This window comes from Epinephelus lanceolatus, chromosome 8, assembly GCF_041903045.1.
Source record: "Epinephelus lanceolatus isolate andai-2023 chromosome 8, ASM4190304v1, whole genome shotgun sequence".
Lineage (NCBI taxonomy): Eukaryota > Metazoa > Chordata > Actinopteri > Perciformes > Serranidae > Epinephelus > Epinephelus lanceolatus.
The window spans coordinates 41505001-41528020 of record NC_135741.1 but is presented as its reverse complement, the minus strand read 5'-3'; the positions used below and the strand labels follow the sequence as shown (position 1 = coordinate 41528020).

General features: G+C 39.8%; 1 protein-coding gene across 5 annotated transcripts in view; it reads right to left on the bottom strand.

The window, feature by feature from the left end:
- The window catches only part of prkcz (protein kinase C, zeta), a 239706-nt gene that overhangs the window by 17176 nt on the left and 199510 nt on the right, over window positions 1-23020 (bottom strand). For all 5 annotated transcript variants that reach the window (XM_033630197.2, XM_033630198.2, XM_078170316.1 and 2 more), the window contains one exon: window positions 12744-12859. In XM_033630197.2, coding sequence (XP_033486088.1) covers window positions 12744-12859 — 116 coding nt within the window. The remainder of the gene's footprint in view (window positions 1-12743; window positions 12860-23020) is intronic.

Genomic DNA, 23020 nt, shown 5'->3' with positions numbered 1-23020 from the left:
TACATCCAGGGGTGCTGCCAGAAATTTTGGGCCCCATGAAAAAAAAATCACATTGGGCCCCCCTGCGCAGCTGTTGTCACCACATCTCTAGGACCTAACTGACCCATTAAAGCTTACTCTGATGCAAGATTTAAAGCTGCCATATAAAATGTGCTAAAGGCCATCTTTTACAGTCTAAATGTAATTTTTATTGTAAAATCCCAAAATGGAAAATTCTCTTAACATTAATGAAAGACTTAAAAAAAATAACTTAAATATAAATTAACATTTCAATCAAAATAAATTTAGATTATCATCTCAAAATAATGAAAACAGCAGATTTTTGATAAGTCTGTATCTATAGATGTCATTTAACGGCCATAATTCAATCTAAATGAAAGCATCTAACTGGATTATTTTAATATTGCCTGTCACTTTAATACAGGCTGAGTTAGGCTACTTAATGTTTCCAACTGTCCAGCATCCAGTACAGACAGTTGTAGGCTGTTTTTGTTTCATAATAATCATTATGTGGAAAAATAATTTGTTTGAATTTCTGTCAAAAATATTTTTTTTGTAATGGTAAGAGCAAGAGAGAGAGATATTCCCACAGACTCCCTGCAATGATGCTAACTGGCATGTCATTCACACAGTGTTGCTCACCTTCTTCATTGGGATGAGGAGGGGTAAAGTTATGGGGAGACAGGGCTGCTGCTTCTGACTCATCTGTTGAGTCTGGTAAAAGGGGCAGGGACAACTGATTTAATATGAATATCTTGCTAAACATTTACCTGCACTGATTATAGGTTAAAAAGGAGTGAAATGTAGGCTCTAACACTAGTCTGTAGCTACCTTATTTCACTATGGACATTAAGATAACAATTTCTACCACTCACAGACTATAGGCTACCCACCTTTCTTGGAGAAAAACTGGGTCACATATTGACACCCTTTCTTTTGCCTCTCTTCTCTCTCCTGTCTCTTTCCTTTTTTGAAAACCGGATTTTCTTTTAGTGCTAGGTAGCATGATGATGACTATAGCGTTCTACCGTAACAGTGCACTAAGGCAGGACCAAACCATTTGATGCAGATACAGGGGGGTGGTCAGTCAATATGGATGTTTATCATTATTTTTTTCTACTATATTTGAAAAAAATATTCATAATGATGATGGTTTAATAATTTTACATATATATATATATATATATATATATATATATACACACACACACACACACACACACACACACATATATATATATATATATATATATATATATATATATATATATTTTTTTTTTTTTTTATTTTTTTTTTTAACCTATTTTTGGGGGCCCTGTCAGTCAGGGGCCCTTGGAATTGTCCTAACTTTCCTCCCCCTATACGGCGCCACTGCATACATCCCAACACCATCACCTGCACTTTAGGTAGCTGCTACACTACATCAGCTAACAGGTGAACTTTCACGGTCAGAGACTATCAGGGATAACTCTACTATGAGATTTCTTGCTAGGTAAGAAAAAGCATTGAGCCATCGGTGTTGGAAGGGCTAAATACTGTGTTTTTAGGCGGGAAGGCAGTGAGGGATCTCTTCCTTATCACTGCCCTGGCAACTCCTACTGAGGAGATGGTTTGAACCACCCTTGTTAGCAGTCACAGGGTGAACATTTTCTTGATTTTGTGGAGCACAAGTTTGTGACATTTAAAGGTACACAATGCAGTGATTGTTGCTTACTGTTTGTAGACACAACATCATCCTACACTGCTTGTGAGTAGACCACAAGCTGCTGTACTATTGTAGGAAAGTTTCAAGCCAATCCTTTAGTGAGCTCACTAAGCTAACTGCAGAACCTACATGTCCAACAGAAAACAGACCAACTCCACACCATTCTTCATCCCCATCCTCCCCTTGGGTGCCTAAAAGTGAAAGCCAACCCCAGAATTACCCTCCTTTTAAAACCAGTTTTGTCCTGTTTAATGTTTTGCCTCTTTATTTTTGCTGGGGTTTTTTTTTCAGCTCTGTGTCTGTAATTTTTGTAGCTACCTCACTGATGCGTGCTGGTACTACCTTGTCAATACTTTTTTATAAAGTCTGGACGTTACCTGCACTGGCTAGATAATGCCCAAAGACTGCAATCAAGAAATGTTTTAACCACAGCAAAATAAGAAGAAAATACCAAGCTGCTACCTCCAGGGGTGAAAAATGAAGACAATGTGGAACTATGAGCCAATCCTCATAGACACCTATGTTAAAATGCTCAACTTTGTCTACAGCCTGGTACAAAAATGATTGGGTCTCTAAAGCTAATTTCCCCCTTCATGACAACTGTATGGGGCTGTTTTTTTTATTCAATTCAATTCAATTTTATTAATAAAGCCCAGTATCACAAATCACAATTTGCCTCAGAGGGCTTTATAGCATACAACATCCCTCTATAATTCACCTGTTTACATTTTATTAAGGCTTAAAGTTACACATAATAAACACCTGTGGCCACTTTGAGAAACAGGCAGACAGCCTGTTACTCAAATTGTCCCTTAAAACAACCACTAAGGACCAAGGCTACAGAGGAAGAAAGTATGCTTCTCTGGGCACTGACTGAAGCTGCCATTTTCTAAGACAGCGAGCTGGCATAGAAAAACTAAAGCCTCTCTCCTCCTCCCCTCACCATGCTGGCAAGGGCCTCCAGCAAATCTGGCTTTTAATGTCGCAATGTAAATCTCTAACATGGAGGGTTTACCCTACTCTCTCCCTACACGGCTCTCACTTTTCTTTCTTCTTGTGCCAAGCCCATCACGAGTGGGAGAGAGGGGAGACTGGAGAGCTTTTTGCATCACCCCCTCCTAGAGCAGGAGTGGGCGACATTAGCCCCTCTCCTTGGTAACAGAGGGAAAAGAAAGGGGTGGGGGGATAAAGTGCGAGACACAGAAGGGAGGCATGCATCTTCTTTTGATGTGCAGTGATGTTTGATGCCAGGTTGATATCTCCACTACTGAACTGGCAGTGTGCTCTCCACCTTGTTCTCCCACTCATCTCCCTCCTCTCCTCACTGTACCACCCCAACCTCTTCCACTGTTGCCTCCCCAAAAGTCTGTCATGGGCTCCCATCACAAATGCTGTCACAAATGAGCTGGGATGAGCTTCAGAGCTGTCTCCTTGCAGCTCCTTAATGAGCTACCAAGCTCACCCACTCCTAAGCTGGTTTGAAGTTCAGTGTCTAGAGAACAGCAGAGGTGTACAGCACCTTCAAACTGAGGGAGAGCCATGGTTGCTACCCCAAGACATCTGTCGTGGGTACAGAGCATGATGGGCATTTAATAGGGATCCAATTACACTGCAAGTTGTTGTTGCTCTGTGCCCTGTCATCTCACAATGTAGATATTCCTGTAAAAATAGCACAAACAGGAAAAAGCCACAATAGTGTATGTCTGTCTCCAAGTGCAACCTTGCTGAACCGGTGATGATTATACTAATCACTGACAGCTTGAATGGCACCATTTGTTTTGGAGATACAATCCTATTTCTGCTTTATTTCACAGTATAAAGTCAAGAATGATATGAGGTGTAGATGATTAACAGACATGTAGCATTAAGGCTGTCTGTGCACCATGATCTATGGAAAAAGCAAAGACGTTAAACCTTGCTCCCTGGATCTTACAGCTTTATCATACTTTAACTAAGAGCATAAAAGTGTCTGAAACCCCCTGTGTCCAACAATTCTCGTACCTTTTGTGCTGAAGTGTGAAAGGTAGGCAAAGTTTCGACTTCAATCAACTGCTACAGTGCCTTTAGGGAAAGACTTTCCGGTAGTTTGCACCTTATCCCCAGCTGCATGATTCATTTTGTTGAGACTACAAACAGTCAAAAGACACACAGCTGTTGGAGAGAGATCAGGGAGGCAATGTTTTGAAGCCAGGCTTTTCACCCTAGTCAGTATGGACATTCAAAACAGGTACACACACATTTTCCTTTAGATGTTGTCTAACAAAATGCCATATGACTTTGTTTCAAGAATACTGAATCTTAGGAAAAAGAGACAGCTGTCTGCTTTGTATATGTGCATAAACATAGATCAAATATGTGTCGGGTGCTCTTGGAAAACAGTGAAAATACAGTATAAACAGGAAAGCAATCCATGCACTCCAAAATATAAGAAACAAGAACTACCAACTTTGCGATTGTATGCCTCTGCAAACCCGTCAGCTTGCAGTTACAGTTAAGTTACATCCATATCTAAGAAAACATAGATGCTTAAATGCTTCACACACATCTTCCCCCGACAGCACAGGAGATCTATACAATCAGCACAGTTTCAAGGTGGACACCCAAGATTAGTGTCACCAATTCAGTATGTGTCCAAATGTCTCCCTTTCTCTTCCTGAGTTATGGCATTGAATAATGGCCAGAAAAGTTGACCTTTGACCTTTTGGATATAAATGTCATCACTTCATCATTTTATTCTATTTGACTTTTGTGTGAAATTTTGTCATTATAAGAGTATGAACTTCATGGCCAAAAACATGTTATGTGAAGTCTCAGTGACCTTGACCTTTGACCACCAAATTCTAATCAGTTCATTGTTGAATGCAAGTGGACGTTTGTGCCAAATTTGAAATAATGCCCTGAAGGCTTTCTTGAGATATCATGTCCAAAAGAATGAGACTTATGCAAGGTCACGCTGACCTTGACCTTTGAACAAACTTCCCTCCAGGTGTTCTTGAGATATTGCATTCACAAAAATGGGATGGACAGACAGAGGGAAAGCCTGAAAGCATAATGCCTCCGGCCCCGCCTATCGCTGATGCAGAGCCATAAAAATATCAACTAGAAAGGAAATATTAAAAAGCCTTTATCGTAGTGGTTAAATTGTTAGAAATAAAAGCCAACATGTTTCGACCACTCACTATAGAAAAAATGAACATGATCATATTTTTTGCCCTGTTATTAAATAAAATTGAATTGCACTGAATTAATCAGTGAACTGCATATGGTAAGTCTAGTGTTTCACTCCAGTGGCCTCTACATGATCTTGCGCTGATGAAAAGAATGAAAACTTTTTATGCACCCGAACCCTCTTTAATGATTAGATTGTAAACCACTGTCTCCTCTGAAAGGGGATGATTGTGACTGTTTTTTTGTGTGTTTAACTAAAATACAAAATCTGTCTTTGCTAACTGCTTTCCTGCCTGCATGTTGGTGACATAAAGCTATGCTTATCTTTGCCTCTGAAATGTACTTTGCGTCCTGCCTTTCAGGGGTGGGAAATACACATTTAAGTTTTGCGATTTTTTACAATAATTTTTAATTGATTTTTATAAGTAATGAATTTTATAATTTATAATTCAAATGTGGAGGTGGAACGTACTTGCTTTTTTGTGGTAATCTTTTAGCTATGTGGCTCCATATCCATTTCAAGACAAAGCGGAAGTGAGAAAGCAGAGAATGGTGGACGTTCCGAGGACACAGACCTTTAGCCACTCAAACTGCAATCGAAATCAGCCAGCGAAACTCTGAGCCAAATGAATTAACTTTCTGTTGCAGCTATAACACAGATTAGACCCTATGGAGCTATATTTGTGTCTTTATTACATGCGAGAAAATAAATGATAGAGGGAAAAAAAATGTTTGAGAGAAGAAAAAATATTTGAGAGAAAAAGTTTTCACACTGATAGCAAAAAATAATAATATTTGAGACTAAAAAAAGTTTTGAGAGAAAGTATTTTGTCATAGAATATAAAAAAATAATGTGATTTAAAAAATGATTTCCAAGAAAAAATCTCTCTCAAAAACCTTTTTTTTTAACTCTCAAATATTATTTTTTTGCTATCAGTGTGAAAACATTTTCTCTCTCTCAAAAAAAATTGTTTCTCTCAAAACATTTTTCTTCTCTCTCTCAAAACCTAAGTCTTTGCTCTCGTGTCAGGATTTTGCTCTCACTGTGAAAATAATGTCATTCCTATTGGCCAGTCTCAATCGAATTGACAGCTGGGTGAGGATCGTCTTGGGAGTCCAATTCAACTGAATCATTCATCCACCATGGTGGATTCACCGACACAGATGTGCTGTGTTATTTGGGAGCGGAGACTCCAATGTTTGGGTAAGATGATGACACACACACAATTGATGGGTAGCTAGCTGAGCAAGATGGTTATCAAAATCATTCCTATAGCGAATCCCTTTTCTCACCTAACGTTACTTTACCGAGATTGTGTTATTAACTGCACTAGCCAGCTAGTGTTAACTTTACATCTAGCTAGGTTATCCCATTAACGTTACTTTACTACGGTCCTTTTCTCTTCCAACATTCCATGTGTGGCAGGGTGAGCGCTGCTACACCTCCGCCCTTAATTGGCATCAGCTGGGCCTAATTTCCAGCTGTCGGAGCCTAATTGCGCAGTGGTGGCACCTGCGTTATTTGGTCTTCCCCACACAGGCACGCTCACTTCTACCTGGTGTTTACCTGGCGAGGGCTGTGTGTGGCATGCTCCAGTTGGCGTTGCTTTGTGTGTGTCATGCTCCGGTTTCTGTACCCAAATTTGGGACTCAGGTAGGCTTGGGTGCTGCAATGTTTGTGTATTGTTAAAGCGTATTATGATGTCACAGCTGCCGTGACTCTTCGCTTTACAGCGGTGTTCCTGTTGTGTGCAGCTTTGGAGGGGACTTTGAAAAGCGTGGTGTCTGCTCTTCCTCACTGCGAGACCGTGACTGGGTTTGAGCTGTGCGTTAAGCTCCCTTCGCTCCGGTAAGCTCGCTCTGTTTTTTTTTTTTTTTTATTTCTACTTCTGCTAGTTCTGTTAACTTTATGTTAACAGGTTGTCCTGCTGTAGCTGAGGCCACAGCTTGTGGCTTCTTCTCCTCCTCTGCGCTCTGTGTGGGGCTGCACTCCGTAGCGTGGTGACGTGGGCTGTCAGCTGGGCATCCTGAAGGACGGCTATCCACGGCCTCCAGCCCCGGTGCGGCCGCTCCGTTTTCCGCTGCTGTTCTGCCGGTTTTCCACAGACTGATTAAAGCACACTGTAACGCAGCTGTGCATTCATGCGACTTTGGACCTCCGTGTTGTTATATTTGGAAATCCGTCTCCGTCTCTGTGTGACCTTCTGTTGTTAAGAGTAGTCTACAGGTTTGAGTGTATTCCCTGGGGTGCAATTCCACAGGTGGTGTTGTCGGTTCATTTCCCTCTCCTCTCCATTTGGCCACACATGCTAACATTAATGTATGCATATCCGCTCCCAAATAACGCAGCGCATCTATGCCGGTGAATCCACCATGGTGGATGAATGATTCAGTTGAATTGGACTCCCAAGACGAGCCTCACCTAGCTGTCAATTTGATTGAGACTGGCCAATAGGAACATGGCCCCGCCCATGACATTATTTTCACAGTGAGAGCAAAATCCTGACACAAGAGCAAAGAGAGAGAGAAAATGTTTTCACACTGATAGCAAAAAAATAATATTTGAAAGTTAAAAAAAAAAAGGTTTTTGAGAGTTTTTTTCTTGGAAATAATTTATTAAATCAATTTTTTTTTATATATTCTATGACAAAATACTTTCTCTCAAACCTTTTTTTAGTCTCAAATATTATTTTTTGCTATCAGTGCAATCTCTCAAATATTTTTTTTTCTCACATTTTTTTTTCCCTCATATCATTTATTTTCTCGCATGTAATAAAGACACAAATATAGCTCCATAAGACCCAGCTGTGGGTCTGCTGTGACTCCTGGCACTGGGTTTTGCACTAGGAATTGGCATGAGTACTCGAGTACTCCTTTGGGCATCAGTTTTTGCTCAACATGTAGAGTACTTGCTGCCGCCTCTTCTGCATGTGAACATGACTTTTATATAATCTTATGTTATTGTAGAGCTGCATGCAGTATATTGCTTCAAATACACAGGGGCAGCTGCGGATCAAAGGTAGAGCAGGCTGTCCACCAAATCAGCGGTTCGATCCCCAATCTGCATGTCGAAGCATCCTTGATCCTTGATACTGAACCCCAAATATCTCCCGATGATGCTTCCATCGGTGTGTCAGTGTGATTAAAAAAAACCTGATTAGGAGCCTCGGCCACCAGTGTATGAATGTGTGTGTGAATGGGTGACTGTGACTCGTAGTGTAAAAAGCGGATGACTAGAAAGGCGCTACACAAATACAGGTCCATTTACCATCCACTCAGCACCTCCTTGCCATGCTGTCCCTCTCTCTCTCTCATTTGTGAGGGTATGAGGGTGAAGTATATTGTGAATACTTTCTCCACCATCACCTCGAGACCAACGTTAACGAGTGGAGCAGCGATTAGTACGTAAGCCGGCTGACCAATACGTGCTGCAGCATTATCCAACTTAAAACACCCCTGGAAAAAAAATAAATAAATAACTGTCTGCTCAGTCTGTTTCATCTTAAAAATCCTGCACCAGACCTGGTCAGCATCTTGGCTTTCCCCAGAGTGAATAGAGAGAGAGGCTGCTCGCAGCTCTGCTGCTGCATAATGTAAATAACAACACAGTGAAGCCACGTTATTCTTATACACACAGGAGACCAGTGACCCTGAGACCCCTAACAGGATGAGCGGTTATGGAAAATGAATGAATGAAGATGCCTTGTGATGTATCGATGATATCATCATTTTATCATTGAATTGTAGCCCCCTGCATCGAAATCCAATCTAATTGCGAGATGCCTATAGATTCCCACCCCTATTACTGGGAAGATAGGAACTGACTTGGAGCAGAATGGCTCAGGAGACAATCCCTCAATTCTGTATTTAACCTCTAACATAAATGGCAGCGACAGAAGGTTTACTCATTTTTCTCATGTTAACTTTCAATTTGTGGTTTAATAAGCTAATTAAAGTGTAGTAATTTCAAATTGCACTTGTTTTTCATTGTTGTCCAATTTTTACATTTTTATTCCTATGATAGATTTTCATTGTGAGTACTCAAGTACTCAATAATTACTAAATGGGAGTACTCAAATACTGAAGTTACTTAAAATACCCATTCCAAGTTTGCACCGTCTTCAAGTTGCTACAACTACTTCTGAAGGTCTGTCTCTGGAGCTTCCGCCCACTCTCCTTCCAGCGAATAGCCTCTTAGCAGCAGGTAGTGAGATGGAGAGACCATGGGATCCACAAGCTGGTTAATTATTGTTTCACTGTGGTCTGATAAAGGTCTGAGAGAGAGTGCATGAGCATGACAGCTGCAACAAATAAATAGATGTATGAAAAACACTGAAAGGACAGCTAATTTTTTTTTTTTGGGGGGGGGGGGGGGGGGGGTGTCAGTTTTGCCTGTAATTGATAGGAAAGTCAAGTGTGAAAGGAAGAGAAAGAGAGAGAGAGGGAATGACATGCAGCAAAGGGCCACAGGCTGGAGTTGAAACCAGGCCGCTGCAGCAACAGCCTTGTACATGAGGTGCCTGCTCTACCACTAAGCCACCTATGGCCCTGAAAGGACAGCTAAATGTAGCAGTTCAAGTTTACCTTAAAAAAAAGTTTTCTTTTTATTAATTCTATTGTACATGTAGATTTCAGTAAGTAAGTAAAGCTGGTTTAATATAGAACCTTTTGCAGAGCAAGGTCACAAAGTGCTTCACAGGAATATAGCTATTTAAAATAAGACCATAAAACAGTGATTAGTATAGTGGCCACTTTTCTATGCAGTATATGATGCTGCTGAAATAAAACTCAAACAACTGACATGTGTTGTGCATTATTTTTTGCAAATAGGCCTCATGATAAACAGTCTCGTATGTAACTGTATGATTTAACTTCTCCCATGGTCTAGTGTTAAAAAGTAAACAAAAATTGCAATAAATTATAATATTGGATGGCAAAACTTGTAGAATCGCAGTACTTAAAAACTGCAATATATATTGCCTCAGCACCCAAGTATCACGATAGTATAAAAATGCAAAGGTAACCATATTGTCCCAGTGCTACCTTTAGAAAACAGCTCATACCAGTTATTGTAGAAAATATCAGTGTGGAAAACTGCAGGGAGCATCCGTGCCCTTCAACACATAAACTGCCTCAGCATATTAGATACATTCCTATCCCATATTCCTTCAGATATGACATTATAAATAATAATTTCCTACAGCACTGTTTAAGATTACATCCTTTTTAGAAAAGTTCTCAGTACATGTCCTACTGTTACTGATGAAAATGCTGAGAAGGATTCCATTTGGGGCGAGGTGCATGATGTATTTAATTTTCTGTTCAGCTTCTGCTTCTGATCAGCGTGGTTGTTGAGAAATGGTTTTCTAAAATCAGTCCAATAATGGTTTTGCAGGAAAAATATAAATGTTAGAGCCTGAAAAATCAATCCAGCATGGATTTAAATGAATATGTTGTCTAACATAAGCCTGGTAATATCCATCAGCAAGGCCTGCCAAAGCCTTATGGAATCCATTTTGTGACGGCACAGAGGAAAACAGGCCATGCTTGTGTTTTGGTCTGCAGCAGCGGAGCCTGTGCCGTGTCTGTTGTTGTGCCAGATCTCTTCAGCCTTTTCTCTCCAAAGTTAAATCTTAAACAAGCGCTCCTGTCAGATCCTAAAGGCTACATGGTTGCATTAATCAAAACACTGTCCCTGATGGATAAAGACGTCAGTGCGGGGAACTCGCGGGGGGGGATGCTTTTCTTTATTGGATGCAGAAGTCTTCTGGAAAGATGGCACAACATCCACTGACTGAAAATACATGTAAAATAATTTCAATCTCTATTCAACCATGACAGGTTCTACTGATAGCTGGCTTTAATATGATACTCTATTCATTAATCTGAGTATGTCTTTGCACCCAGATGAGAATAGTCACACTGAAGCTTTCCAGCTATTTCCACCCATCTCTACAACACAGTATTATGCCTCCCACTGTGTTCTGTGATTGGCTAGTGTTTGTTGATGCTTGTTGAGGGCAATGGCGGTTAGGGTTAGGGCAGCAAGGTCATGGTTAGGGCTAGTACTAGTCAATCTTGGATATTCTTTGAGATTGAAGTGGTAAATTTACGAGAAAAAACTCACAAATGTACTCCCAGAAAGTCAGATGACGAAGTACACAGAGTGACACTGTCCACAAAGGGAATAAGACGTGGTGTATGAATGAGTAAAGAACAGAACTAGGTTTGTAGTCCCATGTGAGTCAACGTCGGATTTATTCTTTTAGGTAGAATACAGAATAAAGAAGACAATAGTGAAGAAAGCAAGCAAAGACATATTATTAACAGAGGTCCGCTCATTGTTGGATGTTGGCGTTGCTGTTGTTTTAGCTCATGCTAACTAAGCAGACATTAAACTGACTGTTCACCAGTAGAAAAGCAGCTCAAGAGATGGCTGCAACAGAAAAGTATGCTGATCCATGGGGAGTTGGGACTGTCTGAGATCAGACCCCTGGCACAAAAAGGATCAATTGTAGGTATCATTGGATTTGAGACATTTGAGATTGATTGATTTGAGATTTGATACTACTTAATATTGGGTTATTATAGTCAGTACCTTAAAGGTGTTGAGTACTGATACAGAGTCCTACAAGACTGCCCCTTACTATGAGTTTGAACTGTTCATCACCACATCTGGACCCCTGACACAGAGACAGCTAACACCATGGATGTATAAAGTGAAATGGATACATTGTTGAAGGTGGGGCCCCGTTCATTCCCATGACAGATGAGGCCAAAAAAGACCTCCTGGGTAGAAAATTATCCCGATCTTCGTCGTCTATGTCAACATAGGGTAGGTACACTAGAGACTTTGCCAGCGGAGCGGCTTACTTTCGCCGTCTTCAATGGGGATAAAATGTTTTCATCTAGCGGCTCTTCTAGACTTTAAAATGTTATTGGACCAAATAGATCAAATCCCGAAAGTGAAATGAGTCATTAAGGTGGGGGTTTGATGCTAAAAAAAAAAAAAAATATCCACTGATTCACAGACATCTCTTTCACAAGGTGAGAAAAAGCCCTTTTGGGTCCGATGGCATCACATGATGGACGCGGAAGTTGTTGTAACACAATTTGGCCACTATGTCAAACTGGCTTCGCAGTTTTGCACACTTTGTGGGGGCCTGGCTAACATTAGCTAGCCTTCCTCCTCTCTGGGTTGAATACAAACTTAACAGCACGATGGTCTTCAAACATGTTGAATCTTTCAAAGGCCCAGATCTGAATACACCACAGAAGTGAACAGCGTGTCTCCTAGCAACGCCAGTTTTCAATTAACACTCAAACGATGTCATCGGAAACACTCAGTCAGAGTCAGCTTGAGGCTTAGAAACTGTTTCCACAAATTAAATTGTTTTGAAAAACAGATCTATGCATAATAGCTAAAGTCTTATTATGGTTTCATTGCTTTACACAAAAAGTGAGACTTATTGAAATTTGAAAGGGTGAAGATGTGTGTATGGTGAGGTGTTTTGTTGTTGTATTTTTTTTTTTTTACATTATCTAGGTAGTTACTGATTTCCACATTTCACCATGCAATCAACATGGCAGAGACCTAAATCCTGCTTTACTTTGGTAATAATTTATTGTTGTCAAAGTTATCATCATGTCATGACTTGAAAAGTCACATAGCAAGGAAAAAACAGACATGATGACAGACATGAGCTATAGGCAGATTTCAAGTCTCTGAACAGATCTTCATACAGAAGTGCATAGCTTTCACTTGACTGACACATGTGAAAGAGTGCTCTAAATTATTCACATACGGCTGACTAATGGTTTAACTTTCAGTTAATTTAATAATGATGTGATTTCAAGAGGCAGTACTTACTCATCATCTGGTGTTAGCTGCACTGGTTCATTAGTAAACTGCGTGTCAAAGTTTTCGAGGCCGTAGTCATCAGTGATTTGAGGTTTGAAGGGCGGTGTTACCTCTTTTTTCTCCAGCTGAGGGAAAACAGAGACAGAAAAATGTGTTATGTATAAGAAGAGTTTTTACTCAATAATGGAGTGCAGAGACCATGAGACCACGTAGAAAAAACTCCAGAAAAAAACAAACAAGACAAAAAACAAAGCACATATTGTGCTCTCTTTCTACAATTGCACACCCCCTGCATTGATTAAAAAAAAGCACAAAACAGAAGCATCACTAATTGCCTGAAGGACATGGAGCTTTATTTGAGTGGTTATACTCCTTTTCCATGAAGTGTAAAACTCATCAAACATCTTCAGCTCACTTTTGGAAACACTGAAGTGTACTCTAAAGCAGTGGTTCCCAACTGGTGGGTCGCAGTCTAAAAGTGGGTCATGGGGCCATTCTGTATGGACCACAATTGTCTTGTCTATCTATCTATCTATCTATCTATATATATCTATCTATATATATATATATATATATCTATCTATATATATATATCTATATATATATATATATATATATCTATATATATCTATATATATATATATATATATATATATATATATATATATATATATATATATATATATATATATATATATATATATATATAGAGATATATATATCTATATACAGTACAGGCCAAAAGTTTGGACACACCTTCTCATTCAATGCGTTTTCTTTATTTTCATGACTATTTACATTGTAGATTCTCACTGAAGGCATCAAAACTATGAATGAACACATGTGGAGTTATGTACTTAACAAAAAAAGGTGAAATAACTGAAAACATGTTTTATATTCTAGTTTCTTCAAAATAGCCACCCTTTGCTCTGATTACTGCTTTGCACACTCTTGGCATTCTCTCCATGAGCTTCAAGAGGTAGTCACCTGAAATGGTTTTCCAACAGTCTTGAAGGAGTTCCCAGAGGTGTTTAGCACTTGTTGGCCCCTTTGCCTTCACTCTGCGGTCCAGCTCACCCCAAACCATCTCGATTGGGTTCAGGTCCGGTGACTGTGGAGGCCAGGTCATCTGCCGCAGCACTCCATCACTCTCCTTCTTGGTCAAATAGCCCTTACACAGCCTGGAGGTGTGTTTGGGGTCATTGTCCTGTTGAAAAATAAATGATCGTCCAACTAAACGCAAACCGGATGGGATGGCATGTCGCTGCAGGATGCTGTGGTAGCCATGCTGGTTCAGTGTGCCTTCAATTTTGAATAAATCCCCAACAGTGTCACCAGCAAAACACCCCCACACCATCACACCTCCTCCTCCATGCTTCACAGTGGGAACCAGGCATGTGGAATCCATCCGTTCACCTTTTCTGCGTCTCACAAAGACACGGCGGTTGGAACCAAAGATCTCAAATTTGGACTCATCAGACCAAAGCACAGATTTCCACTGGTCTAATGTCCATTCCTTGTGTTTCTTGGCCCAAACAAATCTCTTCTGCTTGTTGCCTCTCCTTAGCAGTGGTTTCCTAGCAGCTATTTGACCATGAAGGCCTGATTGGCGCAGTCTCCTCTTAACAGTTGTTCTAGAGATGGGTCTGCTGCTAGAACTCTGTGTGGCATTCATCTGGTCTCTGATCTGAGCTGCTGTTAACTTGCCATTTCTGAGGCTGGTGACTCGGATGAACTTATCCTCAGAAGCAGAGGTGACTCTTGGTCTTCCTTTCCTGGGTCGGTCCTCATGTGTGCCAGTTTCGTTGTAGCGCTTGATGGTTTTTGCGACTCCACTTGGGGACACATTTAAAGTTTTTGCAATTTTCCGGACTGACTGACCTTCATTTCTTAAAGTAATGATGGCCACTCGTTTTTCTTTAGTTAGCTGATTGGTTCTTGCCATAATATGAATTTTAACAGTTGTCCAATAGGGCTGTCGGCTGTGTATTAACCTGACTTCTGCACAACACAACTGATGGTCCCAACCCCATTGATAAAGCAAGAAATTCCACTAATTAACCCTGATAAGGCACACCTGTGAAGTGGAAACCATTTCAGGTGACTACCTCTTGAAGCTCATGGAGAGAATGCCAAGAGTGTGCAAAGCAGTAATCAGAGCAAAGGGTGGCTATTTTGAAGAAACTAGAATATAAAACATGTTTTCAGTTATTTCACCTTTTTTTGTTAAGTACATAACTCCACATGTGTTCATTCATAGTTTTGATGCCTTCAGTGAGAATCTACAATGTAAATAGTCATGAAAATAAAGAAAACGCATTGAATGAGAAGGTGTGTCCAAACTTTTGGCCTGTACTGTATATATATATATATCTATATATCTATATATCTATATCTATATATATATATGTGTGTGATGCTAACTGTTAACCCTGTCATTGTGTGTCTGTGACTCCAGTCCCACAACAGCAGTCTCATGATAAACAGAGAGAGAGAAATGCTGAGTGAATCAATACGCTGCACACACTCTACAACAAAATTATATTTTACCCCTTTTAAGAGTAAAGTTGCTGTGATTGGACAAAATTGCAAGGATTGGCTAAATTTTCGTTAACTGTTACGACTGCAACATCACAAAATATTGGAGGTATTACTATGTGCCATAGACTCCTGCATGGGACCAATTTTCAAGACCCGCTGCAGTACGTGCAATACTGCAGCCACCTTGGCCAAACCATCGACACAAGATCCATGGCTCAACCTGAAACTGCAAATCCTATAATAACCACGCGCTGTTCAAAAAGTTTAATTAAAGCAACACTTAGCTTTCTGGAAATTTTACACTTTTCTTTGTTTAGGTTAAAATGATATTAATAAGATGATGGCACACTAAAATGTAAGTGAATTCCACCAAAAATAAAACCATTCTCATATGGTTCTAAGAAAACTCAGACCAATCATTGCATTCGGACCGAATGCAATGATTGGTCTGAGTTTTCTCCTGTCCGGTCTGTCTTCCCCACGTGGAGGCCTCCGACTGACGTAACCGCTCACGCAGCAGTTGCTAATGGCTAACATTAGCCTACTGTAGCATAGCCTCTGAAACATTAACGTTATCTTCCTTGTGCGTTTCCACTTACTAGTAACGTTAACGCTACTATCTAACGTTAACTGTAACCTTATTCTAAAACTCATTAGTCATCACTGACTGAGTTTTAAAAATCCGGGGTTGCGTTTGTAACGTTACACTTACTGTCCTCTTCCGTGTATCTAACATTGCCTTGCCAACACCTACGTCTATCATAGACATAATGAGGACGTAATGGAGGAGGGGGAAGTAGGCCTTTGGAGGGAGGTGGAGTTGTAAGAGAAGGGGATGGGACTTTGGAGGGAGGCTGGAGTTGTGGATGTTCAAATTTTTTTCTAAGTGCTCTGTGAAATGCAAGAAAGGTAAGAGTTGCTTTAAGCAGCAAGTTTCAGTGATCATTTTGGGACATTTCAAACACCAGACAAGATAATATATTTTAAAACAACCATAATTTAGGAAAAAATAAATACACTTCTTGTCATAATGTTGAGCAGCACATCCTCCCAGTTAGTAACGCACCTGATTGAAGTGGCACTCATTCCAGCTGGCACAGAAGAAAGAGCCGACACACAAAGTCAGCAAACAATGGGCTTGGAGCCGAGAGCCTCAGACAAGAAATGATAAAGTATTGAGAGAGGCGGCTAACACGTTGGTTTTGGTGTTAACATTATCACTCTGAGAAAGATTTTGGGGTATATACCTAAAATCAGCTTTACAGTAAACAATCTGATACACCTATATTTCAATGGAAAGACATTGTTGAAGGTCATGTGCTTTAATTTGATGTTTGACTTATTTTGCAAATGACTTGCCAATGCCCATATTTGACACATTTGACACACACAAGTATGTCTGAAAAATATATGAATAGGAAATGAACCTGGTACATCTGAGATGAGCCCACTGAGCCCATAACAAATAGTGATATATAGTCCATCAAGCAAGTTTAACAGTGTGCCTCTTTTCTATTTGGTCAGATCTGCTACAGTAAAGATGAGCACCTTGTTGCTACGTTTCTCAGTGTAAATGAAGACAGGACGGAAAACGGGAGAGAAAAACAACAGAATGGAGAAGGTTGAGGCAGCAGAGTAATTGTGCCCGAGTGATTCAGCCAGCAGAGTTTTTGTCTGGTTTGTTTCCATGGTTTCACATCGGTCCCCTCATCCTGTTAAAATGTGCACTGAGGACATTTTCTGAGAACACAATGAAGTCAGACCACAGGTGCACAGATTTGCTCTCCATGTTGATTTGATTGTTTCCTCACTCTAAGAATATACATATACAATTGCTCGTGTTTGTACTGTTGTTGGTTGTTTGTGTCAGAGTTGTTGCGTTTTCATACATCATGGATCCGACTGTTTGTTTATGTATGTGACAAATAAAGCTTGAACTGAACTGAACTTCTCTATCGTATTGAGATTATCTCCCACCCAATAGTTATATCATAACTAACTGGGATAATCGACGTGGAAAATTAATAATCTTTAAGACACACCAATTTATGTGGCCGGCATGCACCAGGCTATAAACGCCCCGACCCCCCCCCCAATTATAACTACTGGGTGGGGAGATAATTTCCTCACTCAGAGAACCAAGGTTACAATGTAACCAACACTAACAGTAGGCTTAGGGGAAGCTTAAAATAGAGATAAAATGATATGGTTTCTGAAGGCTGATCCACATGTATTCAGCTTTTAGTTGCATCATTTTAATGTCAAAAAGTAAAATCAATTAATCATATTTTGAGTTTCTTCCTTTATCTGGAAAAAGACAATATATACTTGATTGAGTTTTCTGGTATAATAATAGAAAAACAGTAGAATAATGTAAATTTCTGCATTTTAAAATTCCATCAAAATGATCCATCACAGTGAAATCATTTTAAGGCTGCCACCAGCAGCACTTGTGAGTGAGAGGTGACTTATTTTTTCCTGTGAATGTGTGTGAATGTGTGTGGGTGTACTGTAGCCTGCCCACAAATAAGATGTTTATGTGTAAACAAGTTAAGTCTTTTCTCTTCCTGTCAAACCTTTTTGGCGCTGTATGATGCTACTAAAAGTGAAAACTACTGAAAATCAGTCATAATAGACAGTACTTTGCAATAGAGATATAATACTAATTTTAAGATGGAATTATAGCTGCTGCACAGCAAGGGTCGGGGCTGGGCAATTTTAGGCAAAATTAGGCAATTTTGAGCAACACACACTAAAACAAAGCATATCACAACATAGAAGTTACATCATATAATTATGGCATGCATTTCAAATTGTGGATGAGAGGCTGAAGTGATCAGACTCATAATATACAAAGGAAAGAAAAAACTCAAGAACAAGAAAGTAAGAATAACATTAACTGCTAGCAATTACGAACAAACATTATCCATGGTGACAAAGATGAAAACATTTTTTTAAAATGTAAAAGTAGCTATTGGATAGACTCTGCATATTGACTGATAGCTAAGCCAAATAAACAGGGAAAAGAGACAAGGGATAACAGGGAAAAGTGTTGATAAAGAGTATTTGTCTCTCTGCAAAACTGCCTGGATCATAATTATTTTAACCTTAGTAGTCTCTAATCCACATAGCATGATGCCTTAACATAGGACTTTCACATTAGAATGTCCGTTCTGCCTGAGCTGAGGCTTGAACTCACAACTTCTGAGACTGAGGTCTGTCTTCTATTGTACTGAGCTAATTGGCAAGTGACAGTTCATGTGTGGCTTCACAAATTGACTAAAGCAAGCATCAGGGTGCCAGACAGTAGCCATCCATGCCATGGAAAAGCAAATTTCAAAGTGAAATTCCAAAGCTGTAGCACATATGGTTGATTTGTTATGAATTTTCAAAGTTTTGAAATTTAGAGGCTTGCTGTAGCGCCACCATAAGGACTACTGTCTTGTGTTTCCAGTTGAGGACATCTGGCATGGGACTGGACCTTTATGAAAAGTATGGGTAGATTTCTCATATGGAAATGTTGCACGAGCTGAGGCTTGAACTCAACAACCTTCAACACCAAGAACCATCCTCTATCTCACTGAGCTAATTGGCAAACAGAAATGTCACATGTAGCTTCACAAATTGACTAAGCCAGTCACCTGTGTGCAAGACAGCAGCTGTTAGTGTGTAAAGGCAGATTTCAAACGGCTGTCAAAAATTCAGTTATTAAGACAAAAATCCGAAAATACACAAATTGCATCTAGACAGCATGGAGATGATGTTTGTTTTTAACAATGTTTTTTGGCTCCATAAGTGAAAAACTGATGTTTAAAAATGCCATTTTTGCATTGACTCCAATTGTTCACATTACAGCGAAATTCAAAATGCTGTAAAAAATTCAGTTTTTGAGATAAAATTCTGATATTTTCCAAACATCATCTACCATGACTCCAAGATTTTGTCATTTTTTGTAATGAACATTGAAAATGTATTTAGCAAGAATTTGCAAGTATATGTTTACAATACCGTTTACAGTCAAACATTATGATGCACTGAGCAAAAATTGTGGGAGGAGATAAGTTTAATAAGTTTTACAGTTTTTGAAAAAAAAATACAGAGTGATGGACTTCATAATTTGCAATAGGTTTAAATGTACAAAAGTTTCTTCAGTATTGGGGCTACATTTTGGTGAAAGTTGCACATCTGTAGCACATATGGTTGATTTGTTGTGAATTTTCAAAATTTTGAACTTTAGAGGCTTGCTGTAGCGCCACCATCAGGACTATTGGCCTGTGTTCGCAGCTGAGGCAATCTGGCATGGGACTGGACCTTTGTGCAAAGTTTGGTGATTTTTCGCGCATGGGAAGTAGGATTTCCTCGGAAGAAGAAGAAGAAAGAAGAAGAACATGCAGGATAACAATAGGCACCTGGCAGCTTAGGCTGCCCGGCCCCTAATAATGTTTTGATAGAAAATATGGTAAGAGTGGGGTAATATGAACAATAATGAAGTAATAATACAAATTAATTATTCCTCCTTGAGGGGCTAGATGGCTTAATGTGAAATGTCTGTGCAGCGAGTGAAAAGTTTAATTGATGGAAAAACAGTAAACTGGAAGTCACTGAAATTTAGTGGCAAATGAAAACAGTATTTTTATTTTGAGAAAAGTAAAGTGAGAGCTGCAGGGTGGTGAGTTTGACCAGACTGTTGAACTGATGGGATTGGGCCTGTGGAAATGTACGTTATGCTGAATTATCAAGACAACAGGTAAACATGGAGAAAGTATTGCATTTACAGCAAATTAAAAGGAGACCAGAAAACAGGGACTCGCATTTGCGACTAAAAATAGTTTTGTGCGAGCAAAAGAAATCATTCAGGAGCACGCTGCGCAAGTACAGATTTCAACCAGCAGCAGAAGCGAAAGGCGAATCCTGTCGGTTGTGGGTTGAACAGGGGTCACAGACACAGACACAGACACAGACACAGACAGGAATGTATTCCTGTCAAATACCTCGGCCATGTGTTCCGCGGTGCAAGATAACGGCTTACCAGCGACGGAGAAGCCCGGCTCCAGGTCCAATAATTTCCTCTTCTTGGTGTCATGACTGCCCAAAAGTACCTGAACAGCCAAGTGGTGGCGGCACACAGGTATGTGACGTGTCAGAGGAGAAACGAGCCGTTCACATTTCTCTCTTTGTGGCAGGTAATGGTCCACAAACATCACCGCACTGAAGGGACTGTTCTTTACTTGTCAGGGGAGGAGGGTGGCTGGGTGATTTTTATTTTATTAATTTATTTTATTTTGACCCCCCCCTATGTTAATCACTTATTGATGCCGTTTTTGAAGTATGAATAAGTCAATAAGTAATTTATTCCATTGAAATATCATTGATGTATTATAGAAAAGTGATTTATATTTTAATAAATGACAAAAGGCATATCTGCCTCATTTTCGCTGTGGTATCGTGATACTACTCAGAACCGTGATACTTTCACTGGTATCATACTGTGGGTCCCAATTTTGGGCCCGTGACAACACTACAATCAACATTGTTTTCTTTCATCCATGATCACCATCTTACCTTAAAAGAGTACTTTACTAATTTGTCATTTCACTCCTATAAAAATACAATATAATAAATAATATATTATTTTCAAACATATGATGTCTTTCTTTCACCCCACACAATCTTTTCCCTTGCCAATTGCTGTTGGGAACAGTTTGCCCTCAAGCAAATTTAAGCCAACTTGTTTTGGGTTCATCAACTATAATTGAGATAAAATGATTTACTCTTGTGGCTCTTCTAAACTTTCCACATGTTGTCACACCGAATTGATCAAATCTTGATCAGGGTATGAGTCATTTCATGGGGATTGTGACGCTCAAAGAAAGTTGATTTACAGACGATTTACAGATGTCTCTCTCCCTATGTTAGTCCAAAGGTAAAAGTCATTTTGGGCCCACTGGCATCATGTGACGGACTCCGGAAATTGCAGTACCTCTGTCTGGTCCCTACGAAAACTTCAAAGGCAGATGCACTTCCTGTGGGCCTGGTTATGGTGGCAGCAGCAAATGTAGCATGAAGCCTCTAGTGTGCAACAGAGATTAGCCAGAAGATTTGGCTGTTATTGGGCCATTAAATGGCTGTTATCAGTAGTGATAAGCATCTGATATAGGTTAACAGGGGCCTGACATGCCTTTTATTAGGTTGAGAAGGCCATTATTAGGCTATGAAATGGAACTTTCTGCCAGGCAGGGCTTTCATAGGACTTAGGATGGGTCACACACAGGACTTTCAACCAGAAGACCAGGATTTGAGTCCTATATGTGTCCTATTCATGCCCAACCATAATCTTTTTCTAAACCTAACCATGTCATTTTGGCTCCAAAACCTAAGGAAATTGAAACTGAAACCTTGCAAACTGGTAACAGCCATTGACTGGGCTGATAACGGCCTTCTGAACCAACACGTTATCACTCCAAACTCCTCAAATACAGCAGCTTGGTCAGTTACCATACACTTCAAACTCTGACGCTCTAGGTACCCTCTAGCATCAATTTTGGATGTATCAGTTTCAGTGTCAATTTCCACTTGTTACATGCCACAGTGTCTTTCAAAATAAACTTCCCTCTTTACATGAAATGTAAGTTTTGCCACTAAAACTACTTTAGTTTTAGGCAACAAAACTGCTTGGTTAGGTTTAGAGAAATTATCATCGTTTGGGTGAATTAACTACATTTGTTACAGTAACTTAACGAGTTTGAGACTTAACTACTATGTCATGTGATGAACGCCTGTGACTACATTACGTGGTTGACTTTTGATTACACACAAGACAAGAACACCAGTCTCCTGGGTAAAAGTCCTGTGTGTGTTTCATCCATCCACCACCACCACCACCACTCCCTCTCACCTCACTTTTTCTTCTACATTATTGCCGTGGACTGGATCACATTGAGTTAGCTGAATGCATGGTGCATCTCACATAGGGCTGCTGACCAAGCTGCCATATTTGAATAATAGCAAGTTGTAATAATAATAATAATAATAATAGCAACCTACCAGTAGGTGTAGCAGGCCCCTACCCATATCTATGAGACTTATAACCACAGATAATGGCCATTTATATCCTGATTGGGTGGGGTAGCAGAGGTCCAAAAGGTCTGTTAAGCTCACCTCTTTCAAACAAAGATTTTTTTCATTTTCAAACTTCAGAACCAAATACGCTGACTTGAGTGACTTTACTTGAGGACATTTATCAGATTTTCCCTCCCCTTCCAAAAACCCATAAACACACTGATGTGTAAATTTGCTCTTCAACCAACCAAGCACGTTAAGTTGTCTGAACTTAAGCCACATCTTAACCAAAGACATGTATGCTCAGAAAATTGTTTTTGTAATATGGGTCACTTTGGAGGGCAATGACAACTTATTTTGTTGTTTAAATATGAATACTGTTGATAAATCTATTAAACACGTATGTGCTTTGCACTTTCACTTCTTGTCAGTTGTTTCCTGAGCATGTGTGTTTTTAGTTCCTTCAGCAGGAACAGTGGTTCTCCTGCTGGTTTTTGCAGCAGTTTCTATGCTTCATTAGGATTATTGGTTCAAAGTGCTTTGTGGGAACAGCTTCAAACAGCACTCACTTTCTCTGTTTTTACCTCTCCCTATCGCTCCCTCTCCATCAAATTGGCCCACCTTCCCTCAGTCTCTCTCTTCCTCTCTCTCCCTTTGCTAATTTCTTCATCTTTTTTTATTTTTTG